This window comes from Schistocerca cancellata, chromosome 7 (assembly GCF_023864275.1).
Source record: "Schistocerca cancellata isolate TAMUIC-IGC-003103 chromosome 7, iqSchCanc2.1, whole genome shotgun sequence".
Classification (NCBI taxonomy): Eukaryota; Metazoa; Arthropoda; class Insecta; order Orthoptera; family Acrididae; genus Schistocerca; species Schistocerca cancellata.
This window is the reverse complement of record NC_064632.1, coordinates 54981498-55005885: the sequence shown is the minus strand read 5'-3', so window position 1 is coordinate 55005885 and position 24388 is coordinate 54981498. Positions and strand designations below refer to the sequence as shown.

At 42.2% G+C, this 24388-nt stretch overlaps 1 protein-coding gene across 3 annotated transcripts in view; it reads right to left on the bottom strand.

Moving 5' to 3' along the window:
- The window catches only part of LOC126091847 (KH domain-containing, RNA-binding, signal transduction-associated protein 2-like), a 537235-nt gene that overhangs the window by 14542 nt on the left and 498305 nt on the right, over window positions 1-24388 (bottom strand). For all 3 annotated transcript variants that reach the window (XR_007521268.1, XM_049907106.1, XM_049907107.1), the window contains exon 6: window positions 4083-4150. Coding sequence is in view for 2 of the 3 variants with exons in the window: in XM_049907106.1 (XP_049763063.1) it covers window positions 4083-4150 (68 nt within the window). In the remaining variant the exon portion in view is untranslated. The remainder of the gene's footprint in view (window positions 1-4082; window positions 4151-24388) is intronic.

Below are 24388 nucleotides of genomic sequence, written 5' to 3'. Positions count from 1 at the left end.
ATGATGTCTGCGTAGCCAATAATACTATGACGAAGCTCCAAGAGAGCACCACAGCATCATTTACCTTATTACAACGGAGCAGCCAGGGTCAGGTAGGCGTGGAAGCAATAACAATTAATCCCGGAGCAGTGGCGTTAGATGCTTTTTCCGATTAATGTGAAAATTGCTCGCTGCCGGGAAAATCGTTAAGATATAGACGGCAGCAGAGGTCTGAATAGCAATAAGGAAACTCATGCTGCACAATGTGAGATGTCAGTGACACAGCTTTCAGCGCCTATTTGCGTAGCAGAACCCAAGCAGGAGTTTCCAAGCACTCGCTGAGTCTTCACTCCTAAATGCAGGAGAAAACATCACTCAATTACATGATGCGCAAGTACATCTAAATCCGTTTTTTACGACCATCTTCCTTGATACACGAACACAGCGAGTAGTTTCGTTAACATACAAAGTATGAAACAACCCCAAACTCATGTCGACATCCACAAGGTACGATCGAAGAGACTTGCAAGTTCATAAGTGATGTACATTTGCAGAAAGGAACTACGTGCGACGCTGCTCTGTGTAGTAACACATCGATGACGTCAGCCTAACAGAACAGAACCACCATTTTACAATATACGAGTGATAATGTGTATTAATGTAAGACCATGCAGTACTGAGACCGATTTTCACTAATGGTCCCAGTGAATAAATGGAGACACTGACCTGCGATAGCTCGGCTTACTACAATCAGGGAGAGAGATTTAGGAATAAGGAAGAAAGGTATAGGTTCCGTGCATTGGAGCGATAATTGGGGGACTGCAACGGCATATACACTACCTGGTCAAAGTCTCCGGACACCTATTAGCGGACCACTTGAACGGTGTGTCCATCCTTTATGACTGCCTGAACTCTGCTGGGGACATCTTCAATGAGGCGTCTGAATGTATGTGGAGGAATGGCAGCTCATTCTTTCCCAAGAGCGAAATCGGAGAAGGTAGTAATGTTGGATGCTGGAGTCTGGTGTGACGTGGACTTCTAACTCATCCTATCTGTGTTCCAGTGAGTTCAAGTTGAGGTTCTACGCATGCTAGTCCATTTCAGGAATACTGTTGTCTATATACCATTGTCTCTCACAGATGCTGCTTCATGGCAGGCACCTTGTGCTGACAGAAAAAAATCACGTCTCTGAATGGTTACGCTACTGTACACAGTGCAGTAAAATGTGTTCATTTCCTTCCGATTTAGAGTTTTCTTAAGCTCAATAACATAACCACACTCTAACCACGAGACACACCCCATGCCATAGGTTCATCTCCAACGTTGGCACTGCACATGGTGATATGTAATGTTTTCCACGTATTCGTCAAACCCAAACCCTTCGATAGATTTCCATAGGGTACAGCCTAATTTATCGCTCCAAGTTACTTTTTTTCAGTCATCCATTGCCCAGTGGAGTCTCTCGTTACACCACCTCAAACGTCGCTTTGCACAGATTACAAAACTGCGTGGGTTATGAGGAAAATGGTTCAAATGGCTCTGAGCACTATGCGACTTAACTTCTACGGTCATCAGTCGCCTAGAACTTAGAACTAATTAAACCTAACTAACCTAAGGACATCACACATCCATGCCCGAGGCAGGATTCGAACCTGCGACCGTAGCGGTCGCTCGGTTCCAGACTGTAGCGCCTAGAACCGCAAGGCCACTCCGGCCGGCGGTTATGAGGAGCTGGCGGTCCACTGCACCACATTCTTTTTACCTCCCTGAATACCGTGACTCTGGTAGCTGGTAGCACTTTGGAACTCACCAATGACTCCTCCCGCTGATTTCATGCTCACTCTCTCACATCCTCCTCCGCAATGTTCGATATTCCTCGTCCGATCCTTCGCGAGTCAACTACAAAATCGCATCACTATTAGTGACATCAAGCCCACGTTCGGAGTCACTAAGCTCTTTTGACCGACGCATTCTGTTGTTACATCTTCGTTACTCACAATGCAAGAATGTCCGCTTACTTTTACAATGGCGGGTCCGACTCGCGCGACATCTGACGTAATCTCCGCATTATATAGACTACGGATGTGCGGGCGGGTACTTGTGATCCAAGTAGTTTAACATTAGGTGACTTAAAGCGATAGCGCTGCAGGCAGCTACACTTGAATAATGTGATGGTTTGTGGTAGAAGGGGGAGGGGGGATTACAAAGAACTGGGCTAAATAAAATGTTACGTTCGACAGTGTCACTATGATGCACATACCAGTGGCATGAAAAATTCATAAAGCTATCAGAGAAGGTAAAAAATTTCATCATTTAGCACGACGATGTGTTAACGTAAGTATCATTACAATGCCTTTACTTGCTGTCGTCGTCATCTTCCTTTCCATATCAGGCTACTGACTGATCCGAAATCACCTACAGAATCATTCCCATCTTTTCCGAGGTCTTCCATTATCTCCTTTCCCGTTCGGCTTTGGTTTCCGAATTTTCTGCTGAATTCTATGATTTGGCATTCACATAAATGGTACGCCTTCTATTTTCACGATACTTTTGGATTTTTCATTCACGATGAAGCTATGTAATTCTGTTCTTCCTCTTCAGAAACCTCGTGTCTCCTGTACAATTTTTTTTTTTTTGTTCTCTTTTGTCGTAACTCACTTTTTTCCCATGGCATAAGACTGGAGCTGCCCGTACTCCATTGAATTTTATGATGGTCTCTTTTTGGACTTTAGGGAATGAAGTTTTGCTAACGGTAACACTGACAATGGGTGTATCGTATTTTCAATATCACACCCTCAGTAACAGTTTTGGAAGATTGTTATAGAGCTGAACTATCTGACACAATTTTTGATCAGACTGGATACTTTCCTCAGAACGCCATTATTTGCGTTTGTTTATTTTTATAAAGACTTTTCATTACTTCTATTAGGTGATATGCCCAAATGGATATCTATTCGGACATATCTTCCATATGCTATCATGGCTAAAGCCTTCTCAAGATCTTTTAAGGTCATGTTTCAATCCATTTTGTTCCCTAGGACTAAATGTTCTGTGATATTTTTCATGCGTTTATTGACTGGGTTTAGAAGGTTGATGCCACGATAATTTTTACAGTCACTGCGTTTCCCTTTCTTGCAGAGGGAGATTACTTCCATTGTATACCAATAGTGTGCGATCTTGGAATGCCTACCAGTTTCATTTATTAATTGTAGAAGTCTTGTCTAGTGATAAGCCTCCTTCCTTTCATTCTATTAGCAATGTAACTGGTCAGATATACGTGTCTGTTATCACAACCATGAAGTGTAGGTATTTCTGTTCCTCCCTTTCGAGGTAGGAAGTGACACGTAGCAAACACAGCAAGATAGCCTAGTTAATTATGACGCTTGTTCGACGAAACGGGTGGAAAATAGGGACTGTGAAACATTAAAAATGTCATTCATTTAAGAAAGGTTCCGGTGTACGTTTCTGTAAAACTGATTGCTCGTTTCTTTGTTATTTCCATTTCTTGCATTATTATAGCTGTTGCTACCAATTTTCCTGTTTTTGACAAACCTCAGCAACACCATGACAAGGATAACACCAAGGACCACCACAGACAGAAACTCAAGTGCCTAGTATAGTAGTATCGAAAGACCGTGAAGACATCTACATACGAAGCAGCGAGGCCTTGAAAAATCTATTAAGGATGCATAAGAATTTGAGAAAAATCGGCCAAAAATTGTAATTCAAAAAAAGAGATGGAAGCAGATGACAGAACAATAGGCATATAGTTAGGCTGGCTTAAAATAAAAAGAATGCAGCTATCTCTTTGTACCTGAAAGTGATTATCGTCAATGAAACTAAATTTGTTTATGTGCACGGCCAATATCAGGAAGCATAACAACCAACAAATCAATGAACCGTAATCAACCATTCTCCTTACGCTTTTGACAGTGAGACGGTGGTCGTGAAATGCAGTCTCAGGCACAGAAAAGACGATTATGCTTGGAGAGTCACTACAATCTCGTGGGAAGAGAGAGCGACAGAGACGGCGTGGGAGCAAGGAGAGAGGAAGAGATGACGCGCAGCGAGGAGGAGAGTTGACAGCGAGGGTCACGACTTACCTGGGTAGGCAGCTGCCGCGTCGTAATAGTCGCCGCCGCCCTCCTCGTAGTCCTCATAGCCGCTGTACCTGGAAAAACGCCAACACTCACCGCTAGCCTAGGCACTCGCTCTCCGCCGCACCTAGTGCAGCGGGATCTACACATGTAAGCACTGTCACTGCCCAATACCCCACCAGAATAAGCGACGACCGACGTCGCTCCCCAACGCGTACAATATTTAATATTGAATGAAATAAAAGAAATTAGACCTTCGCTTTGATTTTTTTCTATATTTGTACTAGCAATTTAAACAGAAAATTTTACTACAGGCATCCAGACTGATTCCTGTCCACCTAGTAACAATGAAGGCCCTGATTTCGGAACGTACCGTAGCTGCAGCAAACGAAGGCTTCATAAACATGCCCGCTTTATAGTCTGTATTGGCAATTCAAATGTATTGCCCAATTGTTTTCAGAGTAACGTTGTTTTCTCTTTTGCAACGAGCACAAATTGAGTAGCTGTGCACCTTTCTACCTCTAACACTTTAGGTAAAGTGGGAAAAAAGAATAATAAGCATGACACGTATCTAGTGGGAAAAAAGAATAATAAGCATGACACGTATCTATTTTAAGTGTACTCTTTACCTTTCTGGCGTATTCATACGAGTTTGAAGGAACGACCCTCCTTAATTGAGATGATTCTCTTCTTACTTGGCAGAATGCCGGCTGTGCTTAACTTTTTACCAAAATACTTTATGGCAAACCGAAAATCGAACACCAGCATTTCCCTTTAACGGGCACAGCACTTTCGATTAGTCGATCAAGCACACACTGCTAACTGCCCCAAAGCTTGAAACAGACGCAGTAATTGTTAGAAACACATGGCGAGGAGGCAGAGTTGACGCTTCGAGAACATCTGTGAAATTTAGTCCAACAGATCGACAGGAAAAGCACGGTCTGCAAAGAGCAGTGTCCTGATTCTAGTCCATGTACCGGAAGGAGCTTTATCATAAATGATCAATCTTAAAACTTCATTACTGAAGAATCTTCCGCAAAATCACAATATTTTTTTGTAGGAACCACGAGAGAAAACTTTATTTTCTTTACAAAATAAAGAAATCAATATTACTGAGGTTATGGCAAATTTAATTACTGGAAATCTTCGAACATTATTAACAAAATCTGTAAATCTTAAAACATAAATTATATGTACTGCTGGTAATTGCTTTCTTAACATTGTTTGGTGACGATAAATTACTTAACTTTTCGGGCAGTGACTATTATCTATTATTAGCAGTTTTAGATTATTAGCCATATTAAACACAGATTAAAACAAATGGAAAAGGCAGAATGTGACAGCTTTACGTGGAATGTTAGGTTTTAAACTTCATATGAAGACATTACAAATTAGTTTAGAATATATTATTACATTACTGAACAGGTATCATACATTTATTCATATGGTATTTAGTAAAACTTATGATAATGCATGTCATTAAGGCGAGTAAGACATCATAGCACTACTTCTATGATTTGTTACCAAATAATGAACTAAACTTGAAACAAACTGTAGACAGACTGTGTGTGGCTAAATATTGTTTATACCAGGTGCTTATAATCGAAGTGACAGTGTTTCTAGTGCTGCAGTGTGGGCTGTATACACCGAAGGACGCTGAAACATTACAGGTATGTTCAATAATCGGCCTTCTCCAGAAAAAAAAATATAGTGCTACCCTGTGCCACCAAGTGAAAACATGCCCTGCAAGCAGTCAGTATGTGGTGCGGGTGTAAGAAAAAGGGAGGAATGATCAAACACATCGTACATGCGGTTCTGGCACGTTAATTAGGATATGATCACAAGTTACGAAACACGTTCACACGGTCTCCCAACTAAGCATCACGCTGCATCCTTGAAATGAAATGCGCGTATGGCATTGTTGGTCGGGACATAGCATGGTCGACAACTTCTCACAGCATTTCCAGTGTAATCAGTGACATGTAGTCGTATCTTATCCGTCATCATCCCCGATAAACACGATCTTAGAAATACCCGCACAACTGTAAGTTAAACGGATTTAGATCGATGGCTCTGGAACGCCACTTATCTTGAAATTGCCTAGAAATGAAGCGATCTTTACCGAAGGTTTCTCGAAGCATATCTTTCACCTCTCAAGTGACGTGTGATGGTGTTGCCCCATTTTGCATGAAAATAGTGGTCTGGACAATGTTGCGTTCTGGAAAAGGTGGGATCACGTGTTGCACAAGGAGGTCCTTATAACGAGCAGATGTCACTTTACACATTAATACACCTTACAGGCCGCGAGATGTCATTTCCTCAAAGAAAAGCTGACCGAGAATGGGGGAGCTAGGGAAGTCAATCCCACAGTTCCATCAGCTGAGTGCAGTGGAAATTTCTGCACAACACGTGTCGCAGCAGAGCCTCACATCCAACAGTTCTGTGCATTCAAGGCACCATGCAGAGTTCGTCCAAAGTACAAATACACTACTGGCCATTAAAATTGCTACACCACGAAGATGACGTGCTTCAGACACGAAATTTAACCGACAGGAAGAAGATGCTGTGATATGCAAATGATTAGCTTGATAAAGGTCGGATTGTAGCCTATCGCGATCGCGGTTTATCGTATCGCGACATTGCTGCTCGCTTGGTCGAGATCCAATGACTGTTAGCAGAATGTGGAATCGGTGGGTTCAGGAGGGTAATACGGAACGCCGTGCTGGATCCCAACGGCCTCGTATCACTAGCAGTCGAGATGACTTATCCGCATGGCTGTAACGGATCGTGCAGCCACGTCTCGATCCCTGAGTCAACGGATGGGGACGTTTGCTGGACAACAACCACCTCCACTAACAGTTCGACGACGTTTGCAGCAGCATAGACTATCAGCTCGGAGACCATGGCTGCGGTTACCCTTGACGCTGCATCACAGACAGGAGTGCCTGCGATGGTGTACTCAATGACGAGCCTGGGTGCACGAATGGCAAAACGTCATTTTTTCGGATGAATCCAGGTTCTGTTTACAACATCATGATGGTCGCATCCATGTTTGGCGACATCGCGGTGAACGGACATTGGAAGCGTGTATTCGTCATCGCCATACTGGCGTATCACCTGGCAGGATGGTATGGGGTGCCACTGGTTATACGTCTCGGTCACCTCTTGTTCGCATTGGCGACATCGCGGTGAACGGACATTGGAAGCGTGTATTCGTCATCGCCATACTGGCGTATCACCTGGCAGGATGGTATGGGGTGCCACTGGTTATACGTCTCGGTCACCTCTTGTTCGCATTGACGGCACTGGGCAGTGGACGTTACAGTTCAGATGTGTTTGAACCCGTGGCTCTACCCTTCATTCGATCCCTGCGAAATCCTACATTTCAGCAGGATAATGCACGACCGCATGTTGCAGGTCCTGTACGGGCCTTTCTGGATACAGAAAATGTTAGACTGCTGCCCTGGCCAGCACATTCTCCAGATCTCTCAGCAATTGAAAACGTCTGGTCAATGGTGGCTGAGCAACTGGCTCGTCACAATACGCCAGTCACTACTCCTGATGAACTGTGGTATCGTGTTGAAGCTGCATGGGCAGCTGTACCTGTACACGCCATCCAAGCTCTGTTTGACTCAATGCCAAGGCGTACAAAGGCCGTTATTACGACCAGATGCGGTTGTTCCGGGTACTGATTTCTCAGGATCTATGCACCCAAATTACGTGAAAATGTAATCACATGTTAGTTCTACTATAATACATTTGTCCAAGGAATACCCGTTTATCATCTGCTTTTCTTGTTAATGTAGCAATTTTAATGGCTAGTAGTGTATATTTCCAGCCATATGCCATCCATTTCCATGCCCCTCCCGCCCCCCCCCCCCCAAAAAAAATAAAACTAAGGACACAGTCATGGCATTTTGGCCCATCATGGGGCTTCATTTTGTGCACATTCTGAATCTTGAATTGATACCAATGTAAACTGTGCCGTAAATTCTTTTGAACTGTTGACTAGAGGAGAGAATTCCCTTGACACAGCTGGAGCACTGGCTGCAGGATTTGAGGCATGTTCTGTACAGTCGACTATAACTACAGCAAGTCATCAACTGTCGTTGGAATGCTCTGCCTCCCTCTCCCTGCCGCATCACCTAATTTACGTGTTGTTTCAAATTTCTCGATCACTTTCTTCATTGACGTGGGGCCACCTGGCAGTTGTTTCTGCCTGCGATATCCCCGCAACGCAGTGCTGCTATTCTGATAAAACAACTTTACTTTCTTCTCAACAGTCACTGCGTTTCTTACATAAAACTTCACCCTTCTTAATACTTTACACCACTCACTCCAAACAAGAAATCAACACACGTCGCCAGATGACAAACAGTATACTAACGTAAAACAGGGAACATTCCGCATTCTGGCTGCTAATAGCGACATATTTTCGCTTGTTGGCACAAAGTGCAACTATTTTCTCAGTGCTCTCCGTGAGCGCACCGATTAATAAACGTAACAACGTTATTTCAGCGTCCCGCGATTTATACAGCCTGCACTTCATCACTGGAACTGTGTCAGTTGAATTACAACCACCAGGTATTAACACGTATAGTTTCATCTTATCTATCATTGGGTACTATGTAACTTTCTTCCGTACTTTTTAAATCAGAACACGATGTAGTTACTGTTACTGTCAGGTTAGACTTCCTTTTTATGCAATATTCGAACAAGCATTTCAACTCTTCAACAGTTTTCTTTAAGTTTTGCAACGGTCTACTTTTTTAATCATTAGTAAGAATTTTCAGTGGAATTAAATTCATTGTTACTCGTGCAACTTGCTATTATGTGTTAAGTCTTACTACGTGGCCCTAAGTCCGAATGATTCAGGAAAATTCAAATAATAACATTTGAATTATTAAAAGACCTTCCCAGTAATTTTCTTTTCACTGGATAAGTAACTTTAGTTCTATTTTTTTACACGCTTTGATTAGATTTAACATGTATATAGCTTAGACTGGTTAACAACATAAGTTGAAACATTTGTCCGCAATATATCGGCTACTAGCGCAGGTTTCTGTGTGGCTGCCTGGAAACTTATCTTCGGCAGTAGCAAACCGTTTTCAGCAATGGACGTAATCGTTTATTTATTCTGCGACGTTTTTCCAGTGCGTACTGATAATGCAGGAAAGGGATCCAAAAACTGATGTTGGGCGTCGCGGTGAACTACTTCGGAAGTATATTTTCACGTATATACCTCTCAAGCATTCAAACGAATCGATCGGTAGCGGCGCTGAAAGATACCCTCATTGGCATCCTTTGTAGAGAATACATGTCCCGCTACCGCTGAATTTACATTATTCATGACTGTGGGACATCGTACACGCGACAGAACGAATCTGAGAAAGATTTTTACTTGGGCCCCTTTCACTTCAAAACCCGTAAGTGAATGACGAGCCGGTAAGTCTTTATTTTCGCAGAAATGAGGATTTGTGGTAGCGACCAAGGCCACTCTAAATCCAGAGCTACTCATCCTCTGTTGGTCGACAATGTAAACTTAGTTCTAATGGCTGACCTCTCCTTTGCGTGTAGCGCAACCGTTGCTCAATGTTTTCCACAGTAGTTCATTGTCACAAACAATACACTCCAGTTGGTGTCTGCTACGTACAAGACTATAAAGTGAAAAAGCACGTCACCTCACGTCGAGTAACGTCAGCACAGTCCATATCGCCATGGGCGTACGACATATTTCAACTGACTGAATACAATGGCATCACGTATTTCTTCCAAGAATTCCATTGACGGTAAGATGCCGAACAAAAAAGCGAAAAAGGTGCAGCTTGTTACCGCAATAGTGTTGACATTAAGACACGAACATCAGTTCAATATGACAAAATGTGTGTGTCATTGCCTTGTTGAATAGAAGTCCTTGCATTCTCCTGGAATGGTTTAATGATACCTACACGACAACGACGAAATTGTAATTTGAAACCGAGTTCCATCTTCGTGCGAGTGCAGTGTTTCGACACTGCACCATTTTACTCTTTGTGAAAGACAATACACGCAAAAATGCAAGGCGATACTATTATTTGTTTGAGAATTAAGCATTCCTGGCAGAGCTGATACAGATGCACCTGTGTATTTGTAACAATCCTCCAAAAAGTGTTAGCCAGCATCTTTAAGATGGTTAAGGTTAGAGTCTCAACGAGTTTAGAAAATGAAAGTGTTTTCGCAGTGTCTCTCACTACAGTTCATTCGCTGTAAACGTGATGTGGCTTTTAAAAGAACGATTAAAACCTTTCTTCGTGAGGGTCTAAATGTCAAAGACTTAGAAAGCTAATTTTCTTGTCATCCAGAAATTTCTGTAACATTTTCCTTGCAGAAATGTAGTTCAGAAGTGTCTGAGATACCAAAATATGAATATCACAAATAAGAAACTAACATCTATATAAGCATACCAGAACGTTTGTAATGCCAAGTTTTGGCGAGATGGCATCGATTCAGATTTCACCACAAGCCGTTGGTATAAAGTAAAACTTCAACTATAGGGGCTAAATTAATATGAGTTTGACTACTCGTACGTGACTATCATACAAATTATAATCTCCCGTTAACAGCGCTCGCTGCTTTTTTTTTTTTTTTAATTATCCCGTTTGAAATTACATCTCCAGCGGTCAGCTCTTGTACATCATAGTTATATCGAATGCGCTAATGTGAAATAATATCCACGAATAGAAAATCAACAAGTAACAGTAGCGAGACCACAGAAACAAATTTACCTCGTAAACAAATACTGGGCAACTAAATGTCTGCAGTACGTCTTTCAATTTGTACGAGATGCGATCCTCAGATGGGTGTCACAAACTTGGAAAGAGAGTGTTTTTTAGCACGTAGTAACTTGACTTTATGTTGCTCTGCAAGTCTGCTCGTTTCGGGATGACGATACAGATGTTACGTCGAATTCAGTGGGAATAGTCTACTCTTCTCATGACGATAGTTTAGCTTGAAACAGTTGTACTGTGAATAATGACCAGATAATATTTCATGATACCTCAATGGACGACCATACATCCAGTTTCAAAAGAACACTGTACTCTCATGTCTGTGGGTTGCTTCTGGAAACTGGCCACATGGCTAAATTCTCATAAGAGTCCCAGCTTTTTCCATTGTATTGTTCGCAAACATGTCAATGGCTTGATTCCACGCAATGCCCTCCCGATAACCGTTCATGCTGCCCCAGGTGAGTTTTACTCGTGGGGCATGTGAGACACGTCAGAGCGATTTCTTGATATGAGAGAATCGTCAAGTTGTCAATGTCGCTAATCGAGTACAAACCACTACATACCACAAACTAAGTCACGCACCCTATGAAGCCGTGCAAGAATACGTGTATTAGAAACCATTTCGATTATTTCGTGACCAGACTCTGCTGATTTAAGTTCTTCTGTACCCTCATCTGACAGGGATCAACTTACGTTTCTTGTAGGCGTATGTTAATGGCATTGTGATTTCAATGTCCGTCAAGTAAGTCTTTCTAAGGCGGTCCAGTGAAGAAAGCCAACGTAGTATTCCTCAAATGCTACTAACATGCAGCAACTTCCAGTCTATCCTTGATGAAAATATTCTCATGTTACACTTCCACGAAACGTTAACAGCACGACGGATCACGGTCATTTCAGACTCGTAACACAGACTTACCTACAGTTGCACTGCAGCTACAGGCAACGTAAAGCTCAACAATCACGGAACACGTACCAAGAAAAAAAGCATATTTTACCATATAAAGCCTGGGGAAAAATTTTGGCACAGTGTCTTGTTCAATGAACGTCATTGTACGTTACCACAACAATACTGTATTGGCATGCGAATCTTTTTTGTAACCAATAATGGAATCGTTTTGTCGCATGCTGCGATAAAACGTCGAAGAAACACAAAGTCCACTGATGAAGAAAGAAAAGTTCACACACAACACCTACATGCAGTATAAAACTATGGCTGTGCATACCACATCAAAACAAATGCATGCAACATCAAGTAAAATCATTGGCACATATAAAGTTTCTGTCATAAGCCGTAGGTGCAACAACAGCTATCAGCCTAACACTGATGACTTGCGGAAGGCTCTAATCTGACACCACATAAATCTCGCGTACAGTAGTTGCAGGCAGTATTACTGCTGATGACACGAAGTCATTGGTTATGAAGTGGTGTTACGTAAGAAGGTCCAACGGATTACAGGACACAATGAGGTTACTAAAAGCAGTACTGACGCGAAGCATCGTCTCCTCCAGTGACAAAAATCACTCATTTGCAACGTGAAGCATCGTCTCCTCCACTGATATAGTTTACTCGTTTGCACCATGTTTTACATGGTCAACCTGCAGAAATCGACTGCCTCGTATCTCAGTTTCACCTATTACAGTTGATGGTTCCTATTACCTTTCGTTAGAAACTAGGAGACAGGCTATAATGGTAGAAGTGATTAATACGAATTACGTCCGTAACATTCACCCCCCCATCTCCCCAATAATCTAGAGTTCCTTACCGTTCCTGTGTATTACATGGAAAACAAAAATTCTGCAAGATTCCTTTTACCCCTGTAATTGGTGGAGTTGACATAGTTTCCATAGTTTTAAGCTTAACTTTCGACAGTTCTATATGGTCGTAATCGGCCCAAAAATTGCAGAGCTACGCTGTCTCCCATGTTTTCGCACACAGTCATAGTCAGAGAGACAGAAAAATTGCCAAGCAAGCCTTGTATTCTACACTAAGAGTAAAGCCTTCATTTTCACATTTATCATAATCCACCTACCACTTGTATTCATAATATTCAATAACGAACACGTTCTTACATATATGCTTAACGAAAACTAAGTTTCATCAGTGTTCTAAAATCAAACAAGCTCTAGTTGACGAGCTGCCACTTATCAGCGAAATATGTTGTATATTTACTGACTCAAACAGAAATTTCGCATAATGGTGAGCGAAGTTGTTGCACAACTAGTTACTCGGGCAGAAATGGAACCAACCGTATCTCCGTTTTGAGAAATGTAAGAATGAGTTATGTCCATGCATTCTTGAGAGAAAAACAGTTCTTATAGGTCACAGTAGTTGCCAAAATTGGAGAAGTCCTATGTATTTACGTTTGAAAACAAAATATGTCTTTTTAACATGCTATTCTGTCCAACGAAAGCCATCTGTCTACTGACACTAAATGAAGGTTACTAATAACGCTTACACCCATCAGCTCCCTTCTCAAAGTATCAGTAACTGGTGTGAACACATCTGTCAGTCCATGATTTCCTGCTCCACTAAGTTGTCCGCTTATAGATGTGATTTTAAATGTCAGCATAGCCAGAAATCGAAAAGATTATGCCCAGGTGAAAGATAAGTGGATGGCCTCGATCAGTTCACCATTCACTGAACTTTTGGGTTAATTAAAGTCGGTAGGATGCGTAAAAAAGCTTTTGGTGTCCCGCAAAGCATAAGACATACCCATTTCTCAGCAAAGGTAACTTTTTCCAACAGCGCAGATTTTTTGATAAATAACACGTATACAGGGCGTTCCTGGAAGAATGGTCAATATTCAGACACATGTCAGGAACGATAATTCGAAGCAAAAGAATCTAGTACACACATGGGCTCTAAAATGCATACCTAAAGAGTTACGAGCACTTGTTCAGTAGAAAAAATGTGTTTCACATTAGCGAAGATGAATAGGTGTTCACCTCTCCTGAGATATGCGTTTTAGAGCCCATGTTTACTGGACTATATTGCTTCGAATGGTAGTTCCTGTTATGTCCCTGAATATTGACCATTTCTCCTACGACACCCCGTACACCCATCTGTGGAGGTAAATACCACCCTGAAGAGTCTGGCACCCGGAAGTTGATAATACAGCAAATCTGATGCCTCACTTCCATGACAGCTCAAGGATTCGCCGTTGTTCACACGTGTTTATCGTGGCAATGTATTATACCGTTGTTTGGGAATTTCACCTTGAATGTAAACAAAATGAACGTTGTCGACTGCCGGTCAGCACTCTTTCTCTGAAGCCACCGGCTAAACTGGCATGCAGTATGGTGCTTTGTAGCCTGCGCTATAAATTAATTGGATGAATTAACTACTCTTGCAGGACTAACCACATAAGAATGAGGCTTGCCATTTTCCGCGCAATTATTCCATGATCCTCATCTACATGTCAGAATAGTTGTCCGTCCATCTCTGGTGTGCGATTTGTGCTATGCTACCACGACCTAGTCCTTGTTGCAAATGATCGTGCGTCTGAATATCGTTGGGATAACGCTTTTCAGACGGTTTGCAGAGCTGTGGATGTTGATGGACGTACACGACGCGGTCCTGTACAGTAACGCCACTGAAGACGTATTTATGGGATTTCAGCCGAACTATTGCTGCCATTTTATGCACATTTCGAAGACCGACCCAACCGCCATCTTAAGGAGCTGCGAGTTTTGTTTTGTCGTTAAATCAGAAGAGACTACCTTGTCTGGCATTTCTCGTGTTGAGTTACAGATCTCACGTCAACTCTAACACTGCTGGTACTGATCAAGTATATTCATTTTACTTTGCTATTAGTACAACACCAATACAGGATCTTGATGGGGAATGGCTGTTGGAAGATGCACTTTTGTTACGATAGAAGTCAGCTGCACAGTCTGAAGACGAGTAAGAACAGAGGAAAATAAACATTAAAGAGTAAGCACAAAGAACTTCAAGAGAAATGAAGCCGACATCATCAGGAACTGAATGTTGTACGTAACAGTAACGAGGATCAGTCTAAATAGATATTTGTTTCGGACATACTCATATAGTTTCTATCAGGATAGGTCCTATCTGTACCATCAACTGCAAGAATAAGGGAGTATTTATTGTACTTAAGTTTCTGCGTATAGAAATAAATGCTTCCTTGACATCGAACGGAGTTCGCTGTTCATACGTTTCTGTTACAGAAACTCCGTTCGATTTCATGGAAGCAACAACACAGCAGGCCACGTATGAGATGCAAAGTGCATTCGTGACACCCCAAAAATACTTGTATTTGGTCGTCTAGGGCCCCAGACGTGGTGTACTCATGTAACAACACTCCGCTTAAATTCGCCTTGGATCATAGTTCCACAACTGAATCGAAAACTTAGGAAATCATGGTCGTCATCATCGTCGTAGTAGTTTTTCTGTACTGTGAGCAAGTCCATGTCTCTACTTTTATGGTCAATCGCTTCCTTCTATTGTTATATTTATATCCATTAAGTAGATCATCCAGGATATGAGTCCTCTTCAGACGTAGCCTTCTCTTCCCGTCCAAATATCTTTCAAATTGTTATGAAATTTTCTTCATGCTTTCTCAGTAGACACCCAGTCCACTTTTTATTTTATGTTCACTTACATCCAACAATGTCTTCCTTCTCCAACTTCCACGGTATCACTCTGTCAAAACTTTTTTCTTCTTCTTCATTCTCCACCACATGCATACTCCAAATGTCTCCAACCGCCACCTGCCTTCCCTTATAAGACTCGAGGTTTCAGCGGTGTAACATAGCCCACAAGCTATTACTGTCTTACCTACTTCAAGTGAAACTATAGCGGTATGTCCACTTGCACTAAAGAAATTTCCTACCAGTCTTTTCGCCACATTCATAGTGCTTTACTTTTGATGGGACAGAAAAGAAGATCAAGATGCATAGTTTTTGTGGTGTCACCGCCAGACACCACACTTGCTAGGTGGTAGCTTAAATCGGCCGCGGTCCATTAGTACGTGTCGGACCCGCGTGTCGCCGCCATCAGTACTTGCAGACCTAGCGCCACCACATGGCAGGTCTAGAAAGACGGACTAGCACTCGCCCAGTTGTACGGACGACATTGCTAGCGACTAGACGTACGAAGCCTTCCTCTCATTTGCCGAGAGACAGTTAGAATAGCCTTCAGCTAAGTCCATAGCTACGACCTAGCAAGGCGCAGTTAATCATATCTGGAGAGAGTCTTACTTGTATTCATCATAAATGAAGTATACCACACAAGAGAATAAAGTTAAGTATATGAGACGCTCCGTTCTTTTCTTTATAGCATTTATGAAGTATCCTGTTTCAGACTTTACGATCTTCTGGGGGAGCTGATAGCGTGCCTATTCGGCCATTCTAAATAACACTGTGTCGGCACTTCTGTCGACACATAACAGTTTTGAAGCTTGCCGCTGAGTCAAATTAAAAAACACACATCTACTCACCAGCTCTACATCTACATCTATACTCTGCAAATCATATTTAAGTGACTGGCAGAGGGCTCATCGAACCACCTTCACAATTCTCTGTTACACCAATCTCGTATAGCTCGCGGGAAAAACGAACACGTATATCTTTCCGTGCGAGCTCTGTTTTCCCTTATTTTATTATGGTGATCGTTTCTCCCTATGTAGGTCGGCGTCAACGAAATATTTTCGCATTCAGAGGAGAAAGTTGGTGATTGTAATTTCGTGAGAAGATTCCTCCGCAACGAAAAACAGATTTGTTATAATGATGTCCATCCCAAATCCTGTATCATTTCAGTAACACACTCTCCCCTATTTCGCGATAATACAAAACGTGCTGCCCTTCTTTGAACTCTCTCGATGTAATCTATCAAACCTGTCTGGTAGGGATTCCACAAGGTGCAACAGTATTCTAAAAAGAGGACAGACAAGCGTAGTGTAGTCAGTCTCCTTAGTAAATCTGTTACATTTTCGAAGTATTCTGCCAATAAAACGCAGTCTTTGGTTGGCCTTCCCCAGAACATTTTCTGTGTGTTCTTTCCAATTTAAGTTGTTCGTAACTAATTCCTTGGTATTTAGTTGAATGTACGGCCTTTAGACTTACTGATTTATCGTGTAACCGAATTTTAACGGATTCCTTTTAGCACTCATGTGGATGACCCCACACTTTTCGTTATTTAGGGTAAACTGCCAATTTTCGCACCATACGGATATCTTTTCTAAATCGCTTTGTAATTTGTTTTGATCTTCTGATGGCATTCCTAGTCGATAAACGACAGCTTCATCTGCAAACAACCTAAGAAGGCAGCTCAAATAGTCTCCCATATCGTTTATATAGATAAGGAACATCGAAGGTCCTGTAACACTACCTTGGGGAACGCCACAAATCATCTCAAGTTTTACTCAATGACTTTCCGTCGATTACTACGAACAGTAACCTCTCTGACAGGAAATCACGAATCCAGTCACATAACTGAGACGGTATTCCATAAGCACGCAATTTCACTATAAGCCGCTTTTGTGGTACAGCGTCAAAAGCCTTCCAGAAATCAATCTGAAATCCCTTGTCAATAGCACGTAACACTTCGTGCGAGTAAAGAGCTAGATTTGTTTCACAAAAACATTGTTTTCTAAATCCGTCTTCTTTTACGTAATTCATAATGTTCGAACACTATGTTCCAAAATTCTGCTGCATATCGACGTCAATGATACGGGCCTGTAGTTTGGTGGATTACTCCTACTACCTTTCTTGAATACTGGTGTGACCTGTGCAACTTTCCAGTCTTTGGGTACGGATCTTTCGTCGATACTGCTAGAATACTGGATATCAATTTTCCCAAGTCAGAATAAATGCCGAAAAATCTTAATACAGTTATTTAATTCCAAAAAGCACAATGAATATGATGCAACATATGGCTAAGAAGTCTGCCTCAGCAGCCGTGTGGTCAACGCGTCTGACTCGCTTGTGGAAGACCCGCGTTCAATTCCCGACACTGCAACAGATTTTCCCTTGGCGGGAGGACTGGCAAGGAGTACACTCGACATGGTGATGCCAACTAGGGAGCTACCAGACTGACAGGTAGAGACTCCAAGGTGTGAACGGCTGGGAGAGCTGTGTACTGACCCCATGCACATCTGCATGACAGCACATGGCAGAGGACGACACGGCGGCCGGTCAACACGAGTGGCTTTCAGGCCCTCATCCAAGAATTTATTTTAGCTTCACTATGGCTGTATTCTCTAGTCACTCTCCAACCAAGAAAGGACTTTTCTTCGGGTTTCTGCTGCGTGCTGCATGGATCCAGTTTCTCCTTAAAAAATGTTACATTCTTCTTGGATTTGGTGAAGCGTCGCACGGAATCTCCAAATGGTAAACGCAATAACTTATGTCACTGATCTTCACTCATACTTCGAAATAGTCGTTTTCAACTCCATGGCTGAAAGTGTCTATCTAGACACCGAGTATTAGCTCGGCAAAGAACGCCCTTCCACCAATGTTACTAGCTTCGTCGAAACTTCTGAGAACAGGTGAGACTAACTGAGAGTCTTCCTTGGAACTGAGAGTCATTCTCGAAACTTTTGGGGCGGACCGTAATCTCTCTGTGCTACTTGCATCACGGGCAGTTGGGGGAGATCGAAGTGTATGACGTGCCTCCTCAATGAGGTTACATCCTAGTGCATCTGAGTGTTGAAGCAAACAAGTTGAGAAGATTGGTTACTATTGGAACAATCCACGCAAAGCGGTAGCAATAAAACAATTTTGATTAATGAAGTGCATCAGCAGTAATGTTTGGAATAGCGAGACCATTCTCATGTTACCTTTTTATTAGGAGACGTCCACAGAAGTTCTGAAAGACCCTATTATCAGGATTCAAATTAGCTACATTGGAGTGTTTCTGTGGCGCTCGATTCCCATGCTGATGGTTGGAATGAAAAAATACTTTATTCAGGCCTAGTCACCGAGTTGCGCTCCTATATTTTGGTATTTACTTCAGGCCCCCGCCAAAGCATCTTTCAGAGTAGAAGGTACAAGACACCGTTAACGCCGACTCAACAGTCGAACGGACAGTAACTTGGGGCACTACTGTGTCGTCCTTACGTCTAACCCCCGTCAGTTACATACTCCTACAAAGCAACGATTTCAGGTGCTATCTTTAGAACCAACAGGAAAGGAAATAAGGTCAGGTACACGACGGGAATTAATTTCGAATTAGTACTTGCAACGATAAAGGCACGACTCTTGCACTATTCCCAACTATGAAAAGAGGATTATGTTTATCTCCTCTAAGGGTCATACAGAAAATTCGTTTCTGCTCCCCCTGTATAACATGCGATGTTAATTGGGACACTCGTTTCTACTTGTAACACTTCACCTCGGGTCTTTTCGGGACACTAATGTAAACGTGGAAGTTGGCATGGTCTCTTGCCATAGAAACATATGCTGCCGAAGAATAGGTAGTGCAGCAGAGATTTATTGATACGGTGACATCACCATTAATGGTTTCACTTTGTTCACGTAGAACCCTACCCTGCTGCTTCACTGTCTAAAATTCAGTGTACAAACAGAAACTGTCTTCAGGTAACACACTGGCCGTCAGCACTTATGTCAAAGTTTCATAACATATCACGAAATTATATGAAGCACTTACGCGCCAGTACAAGCTCTTGCTCCAAAAACAGCAATTCGACTCTCTAATAGCAGATTTTCCGAAAACCTCAAAACCACGAGGATTTCGCCTTATTCAGTACACTGAACTTTATCTTCCCTCTTCAGTTCTCCTTCCTGATTCCCTCTACCGTTCCGCCTCTGTTTCATTAGGGGTAGTCGCGCCGTGCCTTCGACGTCCTGTGCTATAACGTCATGTAAACGTACGCTATCCATCTCTTCACCTACATTAAGTTCAATATATCTGATCAGATAATAGGTGTAAAACATCAGATGTTCCCAAAATTTATAATGAAGTGGCTGTAAATGACGCATGACACACATGATGGTGTAAGAATTTTGGTTTGTCGCAATTCACTGACTTACAGGTCTATACTGCTTCTCATTTGATCAAACGACGCAATGTTTGCCCCATTACAGCTCTTTCAAGCCCAGAAACTTTCGAGATATTCGCCAGGAATCAGAGCTAGCATCTTGACGATGGTCGAGCGTCGCCAACTACTGGACCACGGGACCAGTCAGTGATCCTTCATAATAAGAACTGTCAAATAAAATAAAACTACAAGCAGCCACAGACTTAAAAGTTATGTTTATATATCCATCAAAATTCTGTCTCTCCACAATTAAATTGTCACAATCACTTCACCTTATCCCACGACGGTGCTTCGAGATAAATCATTCAGTAGACAAAATGTAGTTATGTCGGACCTAAATTAACAGAGAATCATGTGTTAACTAGTAAGTCATTAGTCTTAGGAACGCATTGTGATAGTAAGTATTACGGAAAGTAACGTTGTAAGGGTTGTCCTGTAATGTAACTAGGATATAACCTATCGTCAATAGCTCCTCTAGCACTTAATTCACGAATGAATAATAAGATTAAATACTCTACTGCCCCGATCTCAGATTATACACATAAGACAGTTTCGTCAATTTTAACGATGTCTCAATGTCAAGCCTAATAGCCCGATAATATTAGCATACGCACCGTAAATATAATGCTGCATGCACGATTACTCTAGACGTCACTCACATTATTGTAGCACCCAAAAATGATTTATTCAAGTTCGTGATTGCAACATTATGGCGATGTAACGAATACGGTATGTGGCAGTAAATGTTTCTGCAACTTCAGAAAGTAGGTAATTTTCATTTTCGCGATGTCACATTAATTTGGCATTTCATCTCGTAATTTCGTGTACACGAAATGACATTACCGCAAAAATTCGTTCTTGGTGTTTTGATGTTGTCAGAGTTATAAATTCAAAACCAAAACTGTGCATCAACCACAACCTCGCACGCGAAGAAACGTCTATCTGTAGATGTGGGCAGGTTTTTGGGGCAAGAGTAGAGTAGGTTAGGGTAGAGGGGTGGACAAAAATATGGAATCACCAACACGGTATAGGGAAACCGCCGGCATTCAAGACAGCTTGCAGTCATCTCGGAATAGTTAAATAACCTGTTTTATGCTTTCAAGGGAATCTTATAGCATTTTTCCTGTAAAACAGCGTCAAGTTACGGTAACGGTGATGGAGGTGCATAACAATCACATAACAGACCAAAAAGACTCAATAACACTGCTACAGTTATCCTCGTGCTCACAAAACCAGTCGTGGACGATGTGAGCTGTGCGAACATAGGCCTTATCGTCTTGGAACACAGTATCACGATTGGGGTACAAACATTGTATCATGGGATCGGTCTGATCAGTCAAAACGGTCACGTAATCGTTGGCAGTAATGCGGTCTTGCAGAGTAACCACGGAGCCCACGGAATACCACGATATTGCAGCCCAAATCATCACCGATTCCTCACCATGTTTCGTTCTTGTGACGTAAACTCGGCCAAAGCTGAAAACGCTGCGAAATAAGACTCATCCAAGCACATGACATTCTTTCATTGCTCCATAGGCAAGGTTTTAAGGCTTCGGTACCACGGGCACTTGCATCACTGATGAGTCGCTTTGAAATTCCAGTTCGAGCTGCAGTTCCCTGCCTCTAGAGGTCACTTCGTGTTGTTTTCGAGCTAACAATGTTAGCGAGTGGGACATTCTATTCTGCAATGATTTTTTAAATTACCGTCCTCTTATTTTTCGTCACCATTCTCTTCAATGATGGTTTGTCACTTATTCAATACACAATTCGTCTGCATTGTGACTTAGCGGGTGCTGCTTTCCCGATTTCGCTATCTGCAGTACAAATCTTCGATACGGTATCTTCCGAAACACGAAACCCTTCAGCTATCTTGGTTATGAAAGCACCCAACATATTAGCATCAACCATTTTCCCATGTACGAATGCACTGAGCTCCGACATACTGCACTCACAACTACGCAGAACACTGTTCTGCCAACGACTGACGGTTGCTACGTATTGAGGACATAGCCTAAGTGCCGTTCGTGTTCAAATAAAATAGTGAAACCTGCATTTCTGTTCAGGCGTGCATTTCTCGCAGCGTTTCCTCATTTTTGTCCATCCCCTGCAAATCGTATAGAAACACAGTCATTATGGAAGGAAAAAGTCTGAAGTGACAGTATGGACCATCCTTAGAGAAACTCATAATACAGAAATACGCTCTTCACTCTATGATTTCCAAGATACCGCTCCTACGAAGCCAGGAATGGAAACAACGAAGTTTTATGTTGTGAGTCTCACTTTACAAATTCTTTTCAAGAGTTTTGAGGTAACTCCAAGTCTTTTTGTTTTTCTCGTAGGCAGAAGATTATATCAGGGAAACAGGAAAGTCTTGATGTATTGCTGCATGGCCACTGGAGTCGGCTGCCCTCCTTTCACTCTGTTGTTGTTGTTGTTGGTGGTGGTGGTGGTGTTCAACTAGGTACAAAAATTCCAACACGAGAAGAACTGCTTGCCCGTTTATGAATGTTATTCCCATGTTAAGGAAAACCGTAAATCCAGGTTCAGTTTAACAGCATAAAGTCTGAATAAAGGACTTGTAAAACATGCTGAACTTGGTGATGGCATTTTTTAATAAAATCGGCAAAAATAAACGGACAATAAAACAGGAGAAGTAATTAGCGTCACTGTCTTCGGAGCGGAAAGACCTGTGTTCAATCTTCTGAGTTAGTAAAGTCTGGAACAGGGTCCACTCAGTCTCGTGAGATAAATGATAAGCCGCTTCAATAAGTAAGCAGCAACATCATCACCATCAAGAATCATTTACTGGCAATGATGCTGGAGGTATTGGCTGCATGTCGATCGCATGTCTCGGCCAGTCTGAAGCCTAAGCCCTGACGGGTGTTTACGTTTACGGTACACAGGAAGTGGTCATCTGTTAATTTACCGTCACCTACACTGTTTCCATTCTTTACAGTGTCAAACCCATGTACAGTAAAACCTTGCAAAAACCGACATCGGACGGTCCAACTTCCCGTTAGTCCGGCCATCCCGTTTCCGGTATTTGTTTACGTACAAGAGCCGCCAGGTAAGTCAGTCGATGACTCATCGCTTCCGATATGGCTCAGTAGCCAGCTGACCGTTGAGAGGTGCTGTAGTTCGATCAGTTTTAGTACGAATTAGCTTGTTTCTATCTCGCTTAATGACTACTAGTGTGCATGAATTTCTTTTATAAATTAGTGACTGTGTTGTTCTTACATACCGAAGTGTGTGAAACTAAATTAAGCCATCAACTAAACGCAAACATGTGACGCTGTCTTTAGCGGCGAAACTGAATATCTCTGAAAGGTTAAATAAAGGCGAGTCCCTTCAAAACATTGTGAGGCAGAGGTTGACATTAACAACACTGCTTAAGACAGAGAAAATATAAGAAAACTCTTGAAAGATATCCAGTGAACACTGATGATGAGAAAGCATTTAAAGTATGCAAGACTTTGAAGAACCCTAGAAGTGAAATTCTTGTGAATGTGGTTTGAGCAGGAGAGAAGAAAAGAACTCCGCTGTCTGAACCAATCATGAAAGAAAATGGGCTGATTTTGAGTAAAAAATTAGATGCAGACAATGAGAATGAAAAGTTTAAGCAAGTGAAGGCTGGCTACATCAGTGGAAAAAAAAAAAAAAAAAACGAGACGGCATTAGAAATGCAATCACAGGGTGACAGTTACTATACTATACCAGAGGGTGAACTATTGAACTGTAACACAGGGTGACAGTTATTGAACCATATGGAAAAAAGGAAATTAGTCACAAACTACGGCGAGTACATTGTTATTCAACATGTAAACTTCACTGTGGATTTCGGATTTAGGTTATGACATATTCGATATGCTTGCCATCATTGGCGATGCGTCGCGCAGACGAATAGCGAAATTCTGCATGACCCGCATAAGTGTCAGAACATCAATGCTGCTTTCAGCTCAGCAATGGTTTTGGGTTATTGCTGTACACCTTGTCTTTAACATAGCCCCATAACAAGGAGTCGCATGTGTTCAGATCCGGAGAACATGGCGACCAATCTAGGACAATGCCAGTAGCCTCTGGGTATCCCAGAGCCAGAATGCGGTCCCGAAAGTACTCCTCCGGGACATCAAACACTCGCCTGCTTCGATAGGGTCGAGCTCCGTCCTACATGAACCACACCTTGTCGAAATCAGGACCGTAATGGGGATGAAATCATCTTCCAAAATCTTCACGTACCGTTCGGTAGTCACAGGGGCATCAAGGAATATCGCACCGATTATTCCGTGACTTGACACTGCACAACACGCAGTCACCCGTTGAGGGTGAAGACACTTCTCGATCGCGAAATGCGGATTCTCAGTCACCCAAATGCACCAATTTTGCTTACTCACAGATCTATCCAAATGGAAGTGGGCTTCGTCAAAAAGCCAAACTGCATGCGCATACTAATTCCCATCATGCCCAGCGGCCAACCATGCAGTCTGAATGTTCTAACGCAAACCGTTCAGAAGTTATGACGATTTTA